Source organism: Odontesthes bonariensis, chromosome 10, assembly GCF_027942865.1.
Source record: "Odontesthes bonariensis isolate fOdoBon6 chromosome 10, fOdoBon6.hap1, whole genome shotgun sequence".
Lineage (NCBI taxonomy): Eukaryota > Metazoa > Chordata > Actinopteri > Atheriniformes > Atherinopsidae > Odontesthes > Odontesthes bonariensis.
Window position 1 is genome coordinate 37736809 of NC_134515.1, and position 18433 is coordinate 37755241.

At 43.9% G+C, this 18433-nt stretch overlaps 1 protein-coding gene across 1 annotated transcript in view; it reads right to left on the bottom strand.

Annotated features, from left to right (window-relative positions):
* Positions 1-8252: 8252 nt before the first annotated feature.
* The window catches only part of LOC142390412 (voltage-gated potassium channel subunit beta-2-like), a 54243-nt gene continuing 44062 nt past the window's right edge, over positions 8253-18433 (bottom strand). Inside the window, exons 10-14 of the mRNA XM_075475824.1 lie at positions 13549-13669; positions 13150-13244; positions 10947-11067; positions 9955-10043; positions 8253-8342 (exon numbers count right to left, since the gene is read on the bottom strand). Of these exons, the coding sequence (XP_075331939.1) occupies positions 8253-8342; positions 9955-10043; positions 10947-11067; positions 13150-13244; positions 13549-13669 (516 nt within the window). The remainder of the gene's footprint in view (positions 8343-9954; positions 10044-10946; positions 11068-13149; positions 13245-13548; positions 13670-18433) is intronic.

Below are 18433 nucleotides of genomic sequence, written 5' to 3' on the forward strand. Positions count from 1 at the left end.
TTGTAATCATAATTATTCATAAAATAATCCAATTCGTTCATATAGAGCCAATTCAAAAACAATTTCCTAGCTAAGGAAACCAACAGATTGCACTGAAAACTTTTTCTTTTTCGGTCCAATCTCCCGGCCTGAGCGTGCCTGAGGCGACTGTGGAGAGAAACGACTCCCATACATGCTGTGCTGTATGGTTGGTTTGGCTAGCTCCTGAACTACAGCCACCCCAGATACAGTGGATACCCCAGAATTTCTGTGTGCATTGTTGTGTGTAACAACCTGTAATTTAAATAGATTTTTATTTTAAATACTGGACCAACACAAAATTGTGACTATTTAAGTGAAATGAAGAACTTAAGTATTTGAAAAAATGATGAAGTAATAAAAGAGTGAAAAATGGTTCATGCATAGGTATTCAACCCTTTGCTATGAAGCTCCTAAATTGGATCTGGTGCTGCCAGTTACAAGAATCCATTCTGTGCTCCATTCCTAACCACTTATGAGGAGTTTAGAATCGTAGTTTCATAAAGCAACCAGTTCCAAAGAACAACCACTTTCGCATATTGCCGTCAACTGGTTCCTATAATTCTTGGTGCAATTTTTTTTTTTTGTAAACTTTATTTACACAATAGAAAAGCACACAGGATTTCAAGTCAGAAACCAATATAAATTCATGCTATAGGTGATGTGTATATACTCATACAGAACTGTAGCAAAGATGAAATAATAGAATTTAGATAGATGATTAGTTAAAATAAAGAGTCTACAAATCAAGTTACTTATAAGCACAAATCACAAGGCTTGTCTCTTTATTGAAATGTATCTAGATTAGATTTAACATGACATGAAGACAATAGAACTGGTTTCCTTTTTGCAAATTTTCTATACGGGGCTGGAGCCTATCCCGGCTGTCATTGTGAACAGGTCGCCAGTCCATCACAGAGCCAAACAACCATTAAAGTTCATACTCACTCCTTGGGCCAATTTAGAGTCACCAATTAACCTGAGAAGCATGAGTACCCGGAGAGAACCCACGCATACACACGGAGTGTTTAACATTATTTTTGTTTGTTTTGTTTTGTGAAAATCTACATTTATGTAAATCAAATTTAGCAAGTAATAGAATTCTGTTTGTGTCATGACATTCCTTTCCATATGTTCTCTTGATTTTGAAAAAAACAAAGAGTGTGTTTTACTCTTTTTGCACTGGCGCCCATAGAGTCCACAGAGCCCACAGAGCCCAGAGAGCCCAGAGAGCCCAGAGAGCCCACAGAGCCCAGAGAGCCCACAGAGCCCAGAGAGCCCAGAGAGCCCACAGAGCCCACAGAGCCCAGAGAGCCCAGAGAGCCCAGAGAGCCCAGAGAGCCCAGAGAGTCCACAGAGTCCACAGAGCCCAGAGAGCCCACAGAGCCCAGAGAGCCCAGAGAGCCCACAGAGCCCACAGAGCCCAGAGAGCCCAGAGAGCCCACAGAGCCCACAGAGCCCAGAGAGCCCAGAGAGCCCACAGAGCCCACAGAGCCCAGAGAGCCCAGAGATCCAGAGCCAGAGCCAGAGCCCACAGAGCCCACAGAGCCCAGAGAGCCCAGAGAGCCCACAGAGCCCAGAGAGCCCAGAGAGCCCAGAGAGCCCACAGAGCCCACAGAGCCCACAGAGCCCAGAGAGCCCAGAGAGCCCAGAGAGCCCACAGAGCCCACAGAGCCCACAGAGCCCAGAGAGCCCAGAGAGCCCAGAGAGCCCACAGAGCCCACAGAGCCCAGAGAGCCCAGAGAGCCCAGAGAGCCCACAGAGCCCAGAGAGCCCACAGAGCCCAGAGAGCCCAGAGAGCCCACAGAGCCCACAGAGCCCAGAGAGCCCAGAGAGCCCACAGAGCCCAGAGAGCCCAGAGAGCCCAGAGAGCCAACAGAGCCCAGAGAGCCCAGAGAGCCCAGAGAGCCCAGAGAGCCCACAGAGCCCAGAGAGCCCAGAGAGCCCACAGAGCCCAGAGAGCCCACAGAGCCCAGAGAGCCCAGAGAGCCCACAGAGCCCAGAGAGCCCAGAGAGCCCAGAGAGCCCACAGAGCCCAGAGAGCCCAGAGAGCCCACAGAGCCCACAGAGCCCAGAGAGCCCAGAGAGCCCAGAGAGCCCACAGAGCCCACAGAGCCCAGAGAGCCCAGAGAGCCCACAGAGCCCAGAGAGCCCAGAGAGCCCAGAGAGCCCAGAGAGCCCAGAGAGCCCAGAGAGCCCAGAGAGCCCAGAGAGCCCACAGAGCCCAGAGAGCCCAGAGAGCCCAGAGAGCCCACAGAGCCCAGAGAGCCCACAGAGCCCAGAGAGCCAACAGAGCCCAGAGAGCCCAGAGAGCCCAGAGAGCCCACAGAGCCCAGAGAGCCCAGAGAGCCCAGAGAGCCCAGAGAGCCCACAGAGCCCAGAGAGCCCAGAGAGCCCAGAGAGCCCACAGAGCCCAGAGAGCCCACAGAGCCCAGAGAGCCCAGAGAGCCCAGAGAGCCCACAGAGCCCACAGAGCCCAGAGAGCCCAGAGAGCCCACAGAGCCCACAGAGCCCAGAGAGCCCAGAGAGCCCACAGAGCCCACAGAGCCCACAGAGCCCACAGAGCCCACAGAGCCCACAGAGCCAGAGCCAAAGCTAGCGCTAGAGCCCATAGAACCACAGCCCAAAGACCCACAGCTTCGAGCCCCTCCCTCCCACCCACTTTTTGGGATGTCTGGGATCCATCCCTTGAAGGGGGGGCTCCCCCATCGCCGGATGTCTGGCTGCTTGCCGGACAGTCTCCGGCTGCTCCTGCCACGTCACCGGAGGTCTGGCCGCCCGCCAGGGGTCAAGATCCTCAGCAACCTGCAATCTCATGTGATGAACAAGGAGTCTCTCCAAGGTCTTCATGATATGAGATGTCAGAGCCACCGGTCTGTAGTCATTCAGAGGTGGAGGTGTAGCTTGGCTCATGCCTGGTGGTGGAAGCTGCCACACAGGTGGAGGTGTGGCTTGGCTCAGGAGACCAGGCGGTGGAAGCTGCCGCAGAGGTGGAGGTACAGCTGGGCAGTGGAAACAGTATAGAGGAAGCAGCTGTAGTGGTGGGGGTGGAGGGAGCAGCAGCAGAGGAGGGGAAAGCCACACTGTCAAACCTGTTGTAATAATGGTTGAAAGTATTGGCTCTGTCCACATCACCTTCCACAGACTGAGAGTTCTTCAGTCTGTATCCAGTGATGGTCCTCATGCCCCTCCACACCTCCTTGGTGTTATTGTTCTCCAGCTGTCTCTCCACCTTTTTCTTGTACTCCACCTTAGCTCGACGTCTTTTTAAGCTCCTGTTGTACACTCCTCCGCCTTTCTCTATCCCCATTCTGGAACGCCCTCTTTTTCTGCTTCAGGAGGTCTTTGATGTCACTGGTGATCCATGGTTTGTTATTTGGATAGCACCTTACAGTCCTGACTGGAATCACAGTGTCCCTACAGAAGTTAATGTAGTCTGTGATGGTGCTGACCCTCCTGTCCATGTCAATGTCCATTTCATCTTCCTCCAGCAGTACAGCCCAGTCTGTGACATCAAAGCAGTCTCTCAATGCATCTCTCGCCTCTGGTGACCACTTCCTGAAAGATCTGGTAGTAACAGGAAGTCTTTGTACCCACGGTCTGTATGTGGGTTGTAGATAGACCATGCTGTGATCAGATCTACCCAGTGGTGGAAGAGACACTGTCCTGTAAGCCTCCTTCACGTTAGCATAGAACAGATCTAATGTCCTTTCTCCACGTGTTGGACACCTGATTAAAAAACAGTATAACACCCCCACCTTTCCGCTTACCCCCGATCGTACGGCTGTGAAGCCGGGTATGTCCACATGAGTCTGGTGTGTTGTTGTTCAGCCAGGACTCAGACAGACAGATCAAACTGCTCTCCTTATACAGCCGTTGGTTCCGCACAAGCGCCTCTAACTCATCACACTTGTTAGGTAGTGAGTTAGCGTTTCCCATGATCACCGAGGGCAGAAAAGGTTTGTACCTCCACCTCCTGTTGTGCCTCTTTGCTTTTATTTTCGCTCCAGCTCTGCATCCACGGTACAGCTTTTTAAGCTCATCGGAATTGGATGTTTAATTCCGCGTCCAATCCTTGACAGTTCCAACAGTTCTTCTCTTGTGTACACTGCTCTACTGATAGCAATGCATATTGAAACAAGAAAATCAATAAGAATATAAGAAATAAGAATAAATAATAAATAAATAAATGAGAAATAAGATTATAATAAATAAGAAAAAAAACATTGACTAAAATGCGTGAAATAGAAATACAAACAGTGTTTACATTTTAACAGTCAATGGGTGCCACTCAACCAGATTAACAAAGATAAACACTGAATAAGCAGAACATTAACAAACCAGAAAATCATGCAGAAACATTGAAAACCCAGATGGAACACACTGTAAAACTGTAACATCTGGTGGCACCTTGGTAAGGAGAACTGCAGACTACCTGCACAACATGTATTATGCTCAAATCAAGCACAAATCTATACTTGGATTTTTCTATTTTACACCTATAAATATTGGAATGTCACACTCACAATGTGTTTTAACCAATTACTCTGCTTGTATTAATCCAAGTCACTTTAGTTTAGTTTAATTTATATAGCTCCAAATCACAACAAAATCAAGACACTTAATCCCTCAACAATTTTACTCGCTCCCTCTTTGTCTTCTGCTTTCTGGCTTCCTACCTTTGGAATTCTTTTCAGCTCTTTTCTCACTAACTGACCACAGGTTTTGGACTACAATTGATTTGGGATGTGTGTTAGCATCTCCTTCAACACATCAGGTTTGAAGGGTTATGTTACCATTAATGCATCACACAGGATTCTGATCATTTTATACCTTGTAATTAAAAATCACTGAATTTACTTCTCAAGCAGTTTTTTTAAATGATGTCTTTCAATATGAAACTTGTTGTTTCTGTTTGCATTCACATTAACCAGCTCTGTTCTAATCGTTTTATTAAAATATACACCCTGCAGAGAACACCAGATTTTTTATTTTAATCCTATAAAAACACCAATCCCCGATGAATTGTTAGGGGTCCAATTGGATATCAATATTTGAATTTAAAGTGTGGCCCTGCCCCAGTATCCACCGGGCCTCTCGCTCCATGTTGCAGAGGCTGGCCTAGCTCATTAGAGGTCCAGCATGCTCCCGTGGATCTTCACACCCCTGGCATACCTCTCTTCAGCCCCCCAAGGCTGATATAAGCCGCTTTCGGACAGACCGTTCTAAGAAAGTAGTTATCAGAACTACCCTCCTCGAATTTCGTTCTGATAACTATCCTTCCCCAGCGGAACTGTTTCAGTCTGCATTCGCACATGAGTCGGGACCTGATAGGGACTGATGCGCCGCGCGCAGCCGTCTGCTTCAGTGACGTGTTAGCCGTTAGCCGTTTAGCGCTACATTCAAACCCAAAACAAAACGGTAAAAGTAAGGAGAGTAGAAAAAACACCACCAAGAAGCTAATATGGAGAGCGGGGAGGCCACTGTGTTTATGGTCTGCATGATGGTGATATTAATCATGGACAATCACATCAGGCGTCTAATATCGAGGCTGGAAGAGCTCACAGAGAGAGTCAGGAGATGATACTTTTTTATTTCATGAAGGAAGAAAGGAGAGCAGAGCGCTGCAGACAAAGGAGACCAGTGTAAGTTTAACTTATTAAACACCCGCCGGGAAACATTTTAGCCGTGATAGCATGGCATGGGGCGTAGCTACGGACCACCAAACACCTCTGTCAGATTAGTTCTATAGAACTATGAAAAGACCCGACCTTGGAGAAGGAGCTAAATAGTTATAGGAACTGAGGGAGATAGCCCCGAGTTCCTGTATGTCCGAACACGGGAGAAAACGGCCCCGCGGATTAAAAGGTTATTAGAACTGCCAAAGGTTCCTACAGTCCGAAAGCGGCTATTGATGGCACCCCCCCAAAGTCTCTTGTTTCCACTTCCTTGAATTTCACTTCTTGTTTCCATTTTCCTCTTCTGTCTGATGTTTATAGTCAGATTCACAGTCTCTGGCTCTTCCTCTGAGGCCTTTGTTCTGCTTGCAATGAACCCAGATTGCTGCTCAAAAAGCATTAAATTCAGTTCCAAATGTTCTGTGGTTCAACATCCAATCACTGCTGGAAAAATGTTCAAATGTTCTTCTAATAATGTTACCTAATGGAAGCATGTATAAAGTGAAAAGAATCGGTCCAAGCACAGAACCCTGAGGAACTCCATGACTTACTCTGGTGTGTGAGGAAGATTCTTCATTTACAAGAACAAACTGAAATCTATCAGATAAATATGACTTAAACCAGCCTAATGCAGTTCCTTTAATCCCAATAACATGTTCAAGTCTGTGTAATAAGATACTGTGATCGACCGTATCAAATGCAGCACTGAGATCCAACAGGACAAGCACAGACACACCTTTGTCATGATCGGCTCAAATCTTTGACAAAAGATGGGAGGCAACACAAATAACTAAAGCTACAAAAATTGATTAATTTCAAACCCAACTCAATCAACTTAATATTCACAGAAATAAAGTCATGAAGTGTGTAAGTCTGTTAATCAGTAGTGCTGGTATGTGTGCAGGAAAGTGAACGTTGTGGATGAGGTGTTATGTGGAAAAAAGGAAACCAAAGTTTGCTTAAAGTGTGAGTGTGGTGTGTGTGTGAGTGTGGTGTGTGTGTGTGTGTGTGTGTGTGTGTGTGTGTGTGTGTTGTAATGGAGAACAGAGCTTTCCTCTCTGAACCCATCGAGAAATGCGTGGAGTGCTTTTATACTGGGAACGCTGGGTCCAGGTGTTCTCAATATATGACTCGACCACTCTACTGGGCACCTCGTACAAAACTTAAAGACAAAGAGCCAGCCCAGCAACCAAAAAGGGGGGGCTGGGACACTTTATTCATTTATGTAATTAGTTATTTACTTATTCATTCATTCTTTGATTTTCCAAACCAAACAATAATAAAATTCTAGTGAAGGCTTGTTAGGTGGTTTTTCAGTACGGCCCAGTGCACATCTGGATTAGCACTTTTACTTAATGTGACCACAAAGTGTGGTCAGCGATTAGATCTCAAGGCGTAATGAATTTGTACTTCTACAAACAGATGCAAGTTGCACAAAGCCAGATGTATTTATCTTTTTTTTTCCATATTAGTCAAACAACCAAGTAGCATGACAAATATCAGAAACATAGCTTTGAAAAAAGAAAGCTGTTTACGTTGTCTCATCACACTTCATCATCTTTTTTATTTTCAGCTGTATGGGTGTTGAATCAAACCTTTATTCTGACCGTTTGTGAAACACATAATTAAAATGACAAACCTGTTTTCCAAAGGTCTGCACTTACACTGGGTCTTCTAACCACGTCCAGGCAGAGTAAAAACACATTTACCTCACTACAATAAGACATAAGCATTGACTAATTTAACAGTGATGAAATGCTTTAACCCTGGTTCTGAATTCTGATTAAAAGTAAACTAAAATACCAAAATAAACAGTCATATTGTAATTACATTGAATATATTAATGCATTACATAATGTTTGGTGCACAATAGATATTCAGATATATGACAACATGTCTTTCATCGCAGACAACAGCAACAAAGCAGTTTAGTAAATGAAACATCCTCTGACATGCTGAGGCAACAATCTAACAGTGAAGACCATTTCTAGGACTAAACAAGGTGAGGCTGCGTTTCAGTTTTATGCTCCTAACATCTGGAACAGTCTTCCAGAAGATGTGAGACAGGCCTCAACTCTGACAATGTTTAAATCCAGGCTGAAAACAGTTCTATTTAGCTGTGCATATGACACCTGAAAGTGTTTTATCTGCACTCTTCACTTTTAAATTAATTAATTTTTTTTTTAATGATTTTATTGCCTTCTTGTGATTTTATGTAGCTGTAAAGCACTTTGAATTACCTTGTGTACGAATTGTGCTCTACAAATAAAATTGCCTTGCCTTCTATATTCCAAAATGCACCTCTGTTCCTTTTGTGGCTGCGTGTTGGTTAACGGTTTTACTATCACGTGTTGTTCTGGATTACTAATGATTATCTCCCACATAATAAAATAAGTTATTATATCAAGTGACAGTAAGTGCAAACATTATCAAGAGTGCAGACTCAGTCTTTAGATTACTTTTTATATCTTACAGAAACTTTCCAAACTGACAGTTTGTTACAATGTGCCTCTTATTTTAAAATGGGCAAAGGCAGTTTATTACAGGAGGGGGGGGTTAAGATCTGAAGTCCTTTTTACTGTAGGGCTTGTTTCTCAAGATGCAATCCATCTCAGTGACAATGGGCAGTGATAACTTTGGGAGAACCTATGGAAGGAGAAAAGAGGAAGCATCAGAGTTATTTATCAGATTATTTGTTAGTCTCAGCTACAGAGAAATGTAGACATTTCTGTTTTTACATAGAATAATGTTGTTTTTTTAGTTAGTCCTATTTTCCAAACCCAACAACGATAGGTTTGTCAGGTAAAAAGGGAAATGCTTTTTCAGTGTGGCACATCTTTATATCCACTTTTACAAGAATGAGGCTCAGATCATAGGAGGGCTTTTACATCTGTGCTTAGACGTAGATAATGCATGCATGTTAATACCTTGTGTTAATAGCCTCACAGTCACTTCATTTCGCATAATTCAATTTGATTTTTTAAATAAAGGCAAGTAACATAAAACAGGTTTCAGCCAGTGAGTTCTAAAAGGGACAATAAAAGGTAGGGTGGGTGAATATTATGGATATGAACAAAAAAAACCAGTAGCACAATGAATGAAAGTTCCTTAGTAAAACGTGCAAAAAGTAAGCACCAGAGCAACACACAGCAAAACATTTATTGCGAGTATAATACAAGATCATTTGTAAGCATACAAGGGCTAGAAGACAGCCCTGACTCACAAACTCATTTTAATTTCACTGATATCTCATTGAATAAATTAAAAAAAGATAGTTGAAAACAGATCAGTTTCAAATCAATATCTCCTAATATCTTACACGCTCTGTAACAAACTCAGTTACAAAAAAAGCAATTTATTACCATTAATCTCTTTGGTTTAGCACTTCCAATGGTCTCTAACAGCATTCAAGTCGTCTGGTGACAGACTTCAGTGTTTGGCCTATCTAATCCCAGCATCTATACCCAGACCTTTTTTTACTCTGGTCAAGAAGAATGAGAAGGATTTCAACCACTGATCTGTTTTACCACTACCCCTTGTAAATTCAATGAGCTTAATTAAGGTGGCTATCCTTCCCAAATTTCTTTATATCCTCCATCTAATCCAGTATTCCACCAAAAAGCATTCTATGACAAGTTGGACAAGTGTGTATCCTGACTAGAATCTGGAACACAATCCCTTAATCTCCATTGAACGATGGTGAGCTGGTGCAACTTTTGGACAACTGATAACTGCAGAAACTGTATTGGGTGATTATGTATGCGACTCCCAGCTGCCCAGGTACACCTGCACACCTATGCTCCAAACTCCCCCTCCTTTGGCAGTCTGTGGGAACAAACACTATTCTATCTTCCTTGCTGAGATTAGGAGGTCAAGTTTAAAAATAATATCATTAGCCTAAATATGGGCCTTTTATCCAGGACTGCCATAATAATGGTATCATTACTGGAAAGAGCAGCACCTGCTTTAATCAAACATCCCTTTGTTTATCAGCTAATGATCCCGATCTGTGAATATCTAACTTGAAAGATTCCATTGCTCTCTGAAATAATGATATTCTTTTGTAAACCCATGGGCACAGTTCACAGAACCGAATGCAGTAATTTGCTTAAATGAGGGTAAACGATAAACTGAAGCACCAGATTTCCACAGCCCGCTATTTTCAATCTTTTTTTTTTTATTTGCAACTAGCACTAGATTGCAGTTATGGAATAATTTAGAAAAGCGCTTTTACTTTGTTTTCTGTCGGGTTTCTGACCTGTATTGCTCTGATATTCTCAATCAGCTGATCAGTTCTTGAAGCTCCAAGCAGCACAGAGTTCACCCCTTCATTTCTCAGGCACCAGGCTGTGGGAAAGAACGATTCAAATGGAAATGCGGAGCTTTACTCATCATTGTCAGTAATTCATCTGGACCATAACATTGGCTTAGGAATAAAAGACTGTTGCATATGTTTTGCATGAATTTCTTCTTTGAATAGCTTTTCTTCTCAACAAAAAAAGACAAATAAAAAAACTTCACTTTTTAAAGGTGATATTAGAAGAAGACACAAAATACATTTCCTTATATCTAAAATATTCTAACAACAATATTACTGGGCATGTATTGTTGTAATGTTTTAAATACTTGAACGCAGTTTTTCTAGAGAAGATAATTGTTTTGTATATGTGATTATCGTCCATCGACTCTTTTGGGCTTTCACATGCGCGAGCCTACAACCAGCCGGTGAGTGACATGCTGTTTATAAAGTTGTTTTGTAACGTCCCCATGCCAGTAATGTGAGAACCATGCATATGGTTTTGATGGTAAGGCTTATGACTTTATTGTCGGATGGTTTATAAAGTGGTGTGACGTTTCTGCAGTGTGCAAGTTGTTGTTTTACGTGGAAGGGTTAGCGCTTGCCCCTTAGCCACCACGTATTAGCCTCGCATGACATGCTGTGCGGACAGAGCGATCTCCACACAGGGAGCGCAGATACGCACCTCTCTGTGTCCTACTATCATTATTTGACAACCTCTAGCAATGGAAACACGCTTCAAATGCCCCGGAGTTCCCCTTTAAATAAACTTTTAAATAGTTAGCATAAATTTACTCATCAATTTTATGTGCTGTAATCTGTAATACTAACCATTTCTATAAAAAAAAGCTCAGTATTTGAGATTTGGTACCCCAGTGGAAAAAAATCATGAACACTTATATTATATTTTGATGGGCTTACAGTCAAAGCAACATATTCAATGTTTACTTTACCAATAGCCAGTTGGGGGAGAGTGCAGTCCAGTCGCTCAGCAACCGCCTGCAACTCTTTCAGCTTCACCTGCTGACGATGCCCCTCCTCACTCAGGATCTTCTCTTTTATCCAGTGATAACCCTGTGGACAGCACATACAGTGTTATTCAATTCAATTCATTTTTATTTATATAGCGCCAAATACAACAAATGTCATCTCAAGGCACTTAGATAATAAAGTCCAATTCAAGCCAATTGGAATTCAATTCATTGTAATCATAATTATTCATAAAATAATAAGTGTTATGGGCTTTTAAATGTAGGAAGTCAATAGAAATTAGTGGGAAAAAAAAGAAGCTTTTTGTCACAGTATGTACTAGTGAAGCGCAGTCAGATTTACTTCTCTAGGTTCTAAAAGTCATGGGTAACAACATTTTCTGTGTCCTGCTGAATTAAAGAATATGTCCAGAATCAACTCTAAAGTCCTCTGAAACTCCAGATGCTTCATCTTTTGTGTGGAGCTTTTTAAATGCCCTCTAAGGGTTTGATCTTTTAGTTGGACCCACTGGCACGTATCGTCTGGCTTCCTGTAGAGGATCTATTTATCACTATTATTTATCATTATTACAGTTTTTCCCCCCACAGGACTACTACACTTAGATCTGTGGGTTCAGTTTCAGTGTCCTGTCTGGAGGGAGGGTGTATAACTTGACCAATGAGTGGTCAATATCTGTTTTGGTTTTCCCTGATCTGCTCTGGTGTTTGATTCATTCACATCCACCAAAATCTTGTTCATGCTAGTCTTAAGGCCCACTTACATCGGTTGTCATCTTGACGGGTAACTTTGTTAGGATGGCCTGAATTAAACAGGCTTGAGGCAGAGATTCAGTGCAGACTTGCCGTGCCAAGGCTTCTGAGCGCTAATGACGTAAAAGTCAGATGAAATGTAACATGGCCGTTCAGACTGAGGTCTCCAATGTAGGACCACATATGAAAGTGGCCTGGGTTTCATTTTAAAAAATCGGATTTGTGTTGTTCAGACTGTCCTAAAAAAAAATCAGATATGGATCACAAATGGGCAAAAAAGTCGGATTTGGGCTTTTAATGAATCATTTCACGAGATGATCTATGTATTTCTTCCACAGAACAGGCCTCCAGGGCCAGCCGAGAGGCAGCTGTCCAAGCACATCAATTTCCAAACATCAATAAAAATACATTAATCTCTGTTCGAGAAATAATTTTATACTTCGTGTTATGATATTAAAATGCACTTTAATAAATGTAAAGTGCTTCTGGTCAAAGTAATGAAGACCTTAATTACAAAGTTCAGCTCTGGTCCAAACTGATAGGAATACAACAACCAGATGCACATGCTAATTTTGTGTGGGCACGGCACACTATTTCTTTATGGAAACACACATTTACTGTCTGCCTCTGACTGACTATGACAATGACAGCTTGCTGACAAAAAGATAAAAGATTGATTAGTTGATCGGCGATCATTGAAAAATATTAAACTATTTTGATTATTTGAGGAAATCAGGATTTTCAGAAATTTTGGTCCAACACAGCCTCTATAGTAAAATGTAATGCCATCCCTTCATGTTGTCTTAGATACAGGCTTATCAACATGAATTTACCGGAAGTTTCTGGAGTCGTTCTGAATACGCTGTAGCCCCCATACAACAGAGTAAACAAGCTACGGCCGGCAATTCTGAAGGATTTAAATGGCTTGTTTTATAAAGTGTACCCACACTGAAAAAAAAGTTCAATATATATTCCTTTCCACATCCGTTTATGTGATATAAAGTTGCCCAAAGTAAGTTTCAGCACTGTTACTCCCACAGCCAATGCACTATTACCTCCTGGGGCTTTCTTCATCTATACACTGCTTCATTAGCTTGTTTGTGTCCTGTAACGTACAGGAGAGGCTTCCTGGATCTACATTGTGTCTGTCTGGCGTTGCATTAGGTTTTTAATTATTAAGTCTGTTCAATGTCTACATTGACTTTGTTACTGCATCAGAAAACAACCAAAGACAAATTAAATAGATGCAGACAACGTTTTTACTTACTTCTCAAGATGCACAAAACATAAAAAAAAAACTTTAACTTTGAAGTCATGTGACCTGATTAAGAAACAGATTGTAGCTTATTAAAGCAGAGGAAAATAAAAGTAGTGGTGAATTTTGACCAAACTGAAGTGGGAGAAGTCAAAGTGTTACCTTTAGGGAAGCACGTGTATAAGGGGGGATCCCATTGTCATATTTCCCTGAGATGATGCCACATGCCAGTGGAGACCATGTCATAGCCCCAATGCCTGGATTTTCAAAACAAACTTTGTAATGGTCCCATCTTACACATAGAATTATTAATGTTTAGTGACAGTTTTATAATATAGGAAACCAGGAAGCTGTCAATATGGGAATGGACTGGGACAGTTTAAACATAACTGGAACTATATTGTATAATGTAACCAAACTTAACATTATATAGCTACACACCACTGGTATTTTCTGACAAAGACATCACAGGGGCTCGTTTTTTCAACTAATGACAGAGTTAATTGTTCATTGATTTAATGATTGGGTTAGGTTTCATCATCTACTATAACAGATGCTTACCTATTTTGTGGAAGAGTTCAGGTAGTTGCACTTCAACCTTCTCCCTTTGGAACATGTGGTACTCTGCCTGTTCACAGATAGGTGGGATCTGGTTGAACTGTCGAGCTACAGAGTATGCTTCCTAAAGAAAGCACCATGGAAATTGTGTTACCAGTTAGGCTGTAATAGCTTGCTATTTGAACCAAATAAATGGACCATAGGGCCATAAATAAACAGAATCATCACAAACAACTACTTCAGTCACAGGTGCCTGATCAATTGTGTCAGTGGAGCAACTACATCCCCATGATTAAAAAATGTCACATCAAAAAACGAATATTTACCTTCTCAATGGCACACAACAACTCTAAATCAATGGCAAAACTAAAAATAGACCTGGCAGCCCTAAAGCATGTGGCCTCATCAGTGTGCACAGTCACCACCATGCACAAGTTGTTACCTGGGGCACAAAACCAACAAAATTATCTACACTATCAAGAGCCTTGAGAGGGGAATGAACAGGTTCCTCCAAAAATGTTTGGGGCTTTCTTGGAGGAAGTACAGGTAGCCAAGGCACAGGGGTGCCACTGTCTTCAGAAATGGTAGGTTTGATAGCAATTCATTTTACTAAGACAGGGCGTGGGGAAAAGCAAAACAGGTGATCATACATGCATTAGATGAGTAGGGGCAAGCCTGTTAGGTAGTTGCAATGCAGCAGCGAAGTTCAGAAAAGTTTGGAGGAGGGAGTAGAGCCAAAGTCTCTTGGGACTTGCTGTGAGAATAGAATTCTATCAAAGTTTTATATAATATTCCACCAAGCTTATCTAACAGTTTCTAAATGAGGAAGATGCAGCTTGCCTTTGCCTGAAGAAAGGGACCCTTGTACACATTGTTAGCAGCTAATCAAAAGTGCTGGGCCATCTGTTCAATGGCCATGATGTCTTGTGAAACCCAATACTTGGGAAATGCTAACAGCAGGACGCAGAGGCACCTCCTTTGGCTTGCCAACAACCCTACAATACTTAGAGCTGGAGGCGGACAAAGAAAATCCTTTGGTTTATAAATATTTTTAAAATAATACTAAGGTTTGACATAAACCTGTAGAAGTGGTATTCTTTTAGAAGTCACAGTTTCTCTGAAATGGAAAGGCTGCTCAATTTCTCCATTGATAAAATAAATTCACAACTCTACAACATAAAAATTCATGTAGAATATAGCATATACTTTGTTGTCTCCAGTAGTAGATCAACCCTCATCTTACTTTGAAGCTCCCAGATCAAGGAAGTGACGTCGACGCAGCTTTAGCAGCAGAGAAGCTATTAGGCTTGTGTTGATAATAATAAACTCCTGGACTAAGAACAAACTTCCAAATGCATCGTTTTGTGAGTACAGACCATATTTACTACCATAAAGCGGCGGCGTGATCATTTTCGCAGCGACCCCTCGAGAGGAAAAACTGTGTAAAACAGTGTAATTTTAGTGTATTATTGTATTTATATCGTTAAGTTATGTGTCTGAAATCTACAAACTACACTCAAGAGGGCGCTAAACTGCAACACTCAGATGCAGTATCACAAGTCTACCAACGGAGTCTACTTATGGGACTTAAACACTGCCCAACGGCGTTACCAACGGAGACAAAGGACGCGCTACAGTCTACCAGCCTGCTTCGCAAATTCCCGAGCTCGCCTGAAGACAAGGCCCGGGTGAGGAGGCGCCGAAAGCGGTGTGAGAGAAGACGGAAGAGGGGCAAGAGAGCCGGTGTCCGTGCTAGGCTGATGGCTAATGCTAGCCGACCGGCTATCCCGTCCATCCTGCTCTCTAACGTCCGCTCATTTGAAAATAAACTGGACTACATCAAACTACAACGGACTACTCAACGGGACACTAGGGACTGCTGTGTGAATGTTTTCACAGAAACATGGCTCAGCGACCGCGTCCCGGAGGCGGCCATTCAGCTAGACGGACTAGCCTCGCATCGAGCCGACAGAGACCCGCTGTGCGGTAAGACACGAGGCGGGGGACTGTGTGTTTACATCAACACGGACTGGTCCAACAACTCTATAGTCTCCAAGTCCTGTTCATCGCTGGTGGAATACGCGGTCGTGAGATGTAGACCATTCTACTTACGGAGAGAGATCTCCTCCCTGCACATTGTAGCTGTGTACATTCCTCCCAGCGCTAACGCTAAGGAAGCGCTAACCGCACTGTACAGGGTCATCAGTGATCTCCAAAACAAACATCCAGAAGGACTGCTTATTGTCGCCGGAGACTTCAATCATGCAAATCTAAAAACAGTGCTTCCAAAATTCTACCAACATGTGGATTTTACAGCGAGAGGAGCGAACACGCTGGATCTTGTTTACACCACCATACCCGGTGCATATCGTGCCGAGCCCCGCCTCCACCTGGGATATTCTGACCACATCTCCGTCAAGCTGATCCCAGCATACAGACCGCTGGTCAGACGCTCCAGACCAGTCAACAAACAGGTAAAGACCTGGCCGGAAGGAGCCATCTCTACCCTCCAGGACTGTTTTGAGTGCACTGACTGGCAAATGTTTAGGGAAGCAGCAACCACCAACGGCTCCACTGACCTAGAGGAGTACACGGCTTCAGTCACTGGTTTCATCAGTAAGTGCACTGATGACGTCACGGTCATCAAATCCATCACCACGCGCTCTAACCAGAAGCCATGGATGACTGCTAAGGTGCGTGCACTGCTGAGAGCCAGAGACACAGCATTCAGAACAGGAGAAAAGGAGGCCCTGAGCAGAGCGCGGGCAACACTGGCCCAGGCTACAGGGATGCAAAGCGAGCGCATGCCCAGAAAATCCAAGGCCACTTCAGAGACAGTGGAGACACACGGCAGCTGTGGCAGGGAATCCAAGCCATCACTAACTTCAGGACAACAACACCGGCCTGTGACAGTGATGCCTCCCTGCCCGATGCGCTGAACGTGTTCTACAGTCGTTTTGATGCAGAGAATGATGTGGTGGCAAGGAAAAACACCCCCCCTCCTGGCGAACAAGTGCTATGCCTGACCACAGCTGAAGTGAGAAAGACTCTGCAAAGAGTCAACCCACGTAAGGCTGCTGGCCCAGACAACATTCCCGGGAGTGTGCTGAGGGGATGTGCAGACCAACTGGCAGATGTCTTCACGGACATCTTCAACATCTCCCTGAGCAGTGCCATCGTCCCATCGTGCTTCAAAACCACCACCATCGTCCCTGTGCCCAAGAAGTCGCCTGTGTCATGCCTCAATGATCACCGCCCCATCACACTCACCCCTACCATCATAAAGTGCTTTGAGAGGCTGATCCTGAAGCACATCAAGAACCATCTGCCTCCCACCCTAGACCCCCTGCAGTTCGCGTACCGAGCCAACCGCTCCACCGACGACGCTATCAACACCACCCTCCACCTAGCACTCACCCACCTGGACAAAAAAGACACTTACGTCAGAATGCTGTTCATAGACTTCAGTTCAGCATTCAACACTATCATCCCACAGCACCTGATTAGGAAGCTGAGCTTGCTTGGCCTGAACACTACCCTCTGCAACTGGATCCTGGACTTTCTTACGGAGAGACCCCAGTCAGTCCGGATCGGAAACAACACCTCCAGCACCACCACACTGAGCACAGGGGCACCTCAAGGCTGCGTGCTCAGTCCACTGCTGTTCACACTCCTAACCCACGACTGCACAGCACTACACGACTTGAACCACATAATCAAGTTCGCTGACGATACGACCGTGGTGGGTCTCATCGAAAAGAACGACGAGTCATCATACAGGGAGGAGGTGGAAAAGCTGATCACCTGGTGCAAAGCCAACAACCTGTCTCTGAATGTGGACAAAACTAAAGAGATGGTTGTTGACTTCCGCAGAGCACAGAGGGACCACGAGCCTCTGCACATCGAAGGCTCCCCGGTGGAGATTGTGGAGAACACCAAATTCCTTGGTGTCCATCTGGCGGAGAACTTCACCTGGTCCCTCAACACCGGCTCCACCGTAAAGAAGGCTCAGCAGCGTCTCCACTTCCTGAGAAGGCTGAAGAGAGCCCACCTCCCTCCCACTATTCTCACCACCTTCTACAGAGGGACCATAGAGAGCCTCCTGGGTAGCTGCATCACCGCCTGGTTCGGTAACTGCACCCAACTGGACCGCAAAAACCTTCAGCGTGTGGTGAGGATGGCTGAAAAGATCATTGGAGCCACTCTCCCCTCCGTCTCAGACATCTACACCACACGCTGCATCCGCAAGGCAACCAGGATTCTTAAAGACCCCACCCACCCCTCACATAGAGTTTTCTCACCCCTCCCATCTGGCAGAAGGTACCGCAGCATACGGTCTGTCACCACCAGACTACAAAACAGCTTCTTCCCCCAGGCCATACGACTCCTCAACGCTCAGAGACTGATCTGATCACCTCTGTTGTCTCTTTATTGTTGCTGTTTGTTGCACTGAAAAACTTCTCGATAAACGTTATTTCATTGCACTGTATACTGTGTATATGGCTGGAATGACAATAAACCCTCTTGAATCTTGAATCTTGAATCTTGAATTTGTACTACGTCAGAAGTTTGGTGTCATGGCATGTGATTTTAGTGTGGTAATTTTGGAGATACTGCCAGGGTCCATTAGCGCTTGTACTAAGCTATTCGGAATAACTCAGTAACTCGGCTGATGTTCAGCCAATATCGGAAAAACTTGGCTGGATGTCACGGTTCAAATGACCCTAGGGTGAATCTACTCCGAACTATTTCTTTAAGTAGCTTAGAGCGCAAGTTTACTTTTATTTTATTTTTTTTTCTTCTTCTTCCTCGTCGAATTTCTGTCGTCATCTGGTATAAGTGATACAACTGGCTATGAATTGCGCGCAAAGCAGCATGGGAAGAACCA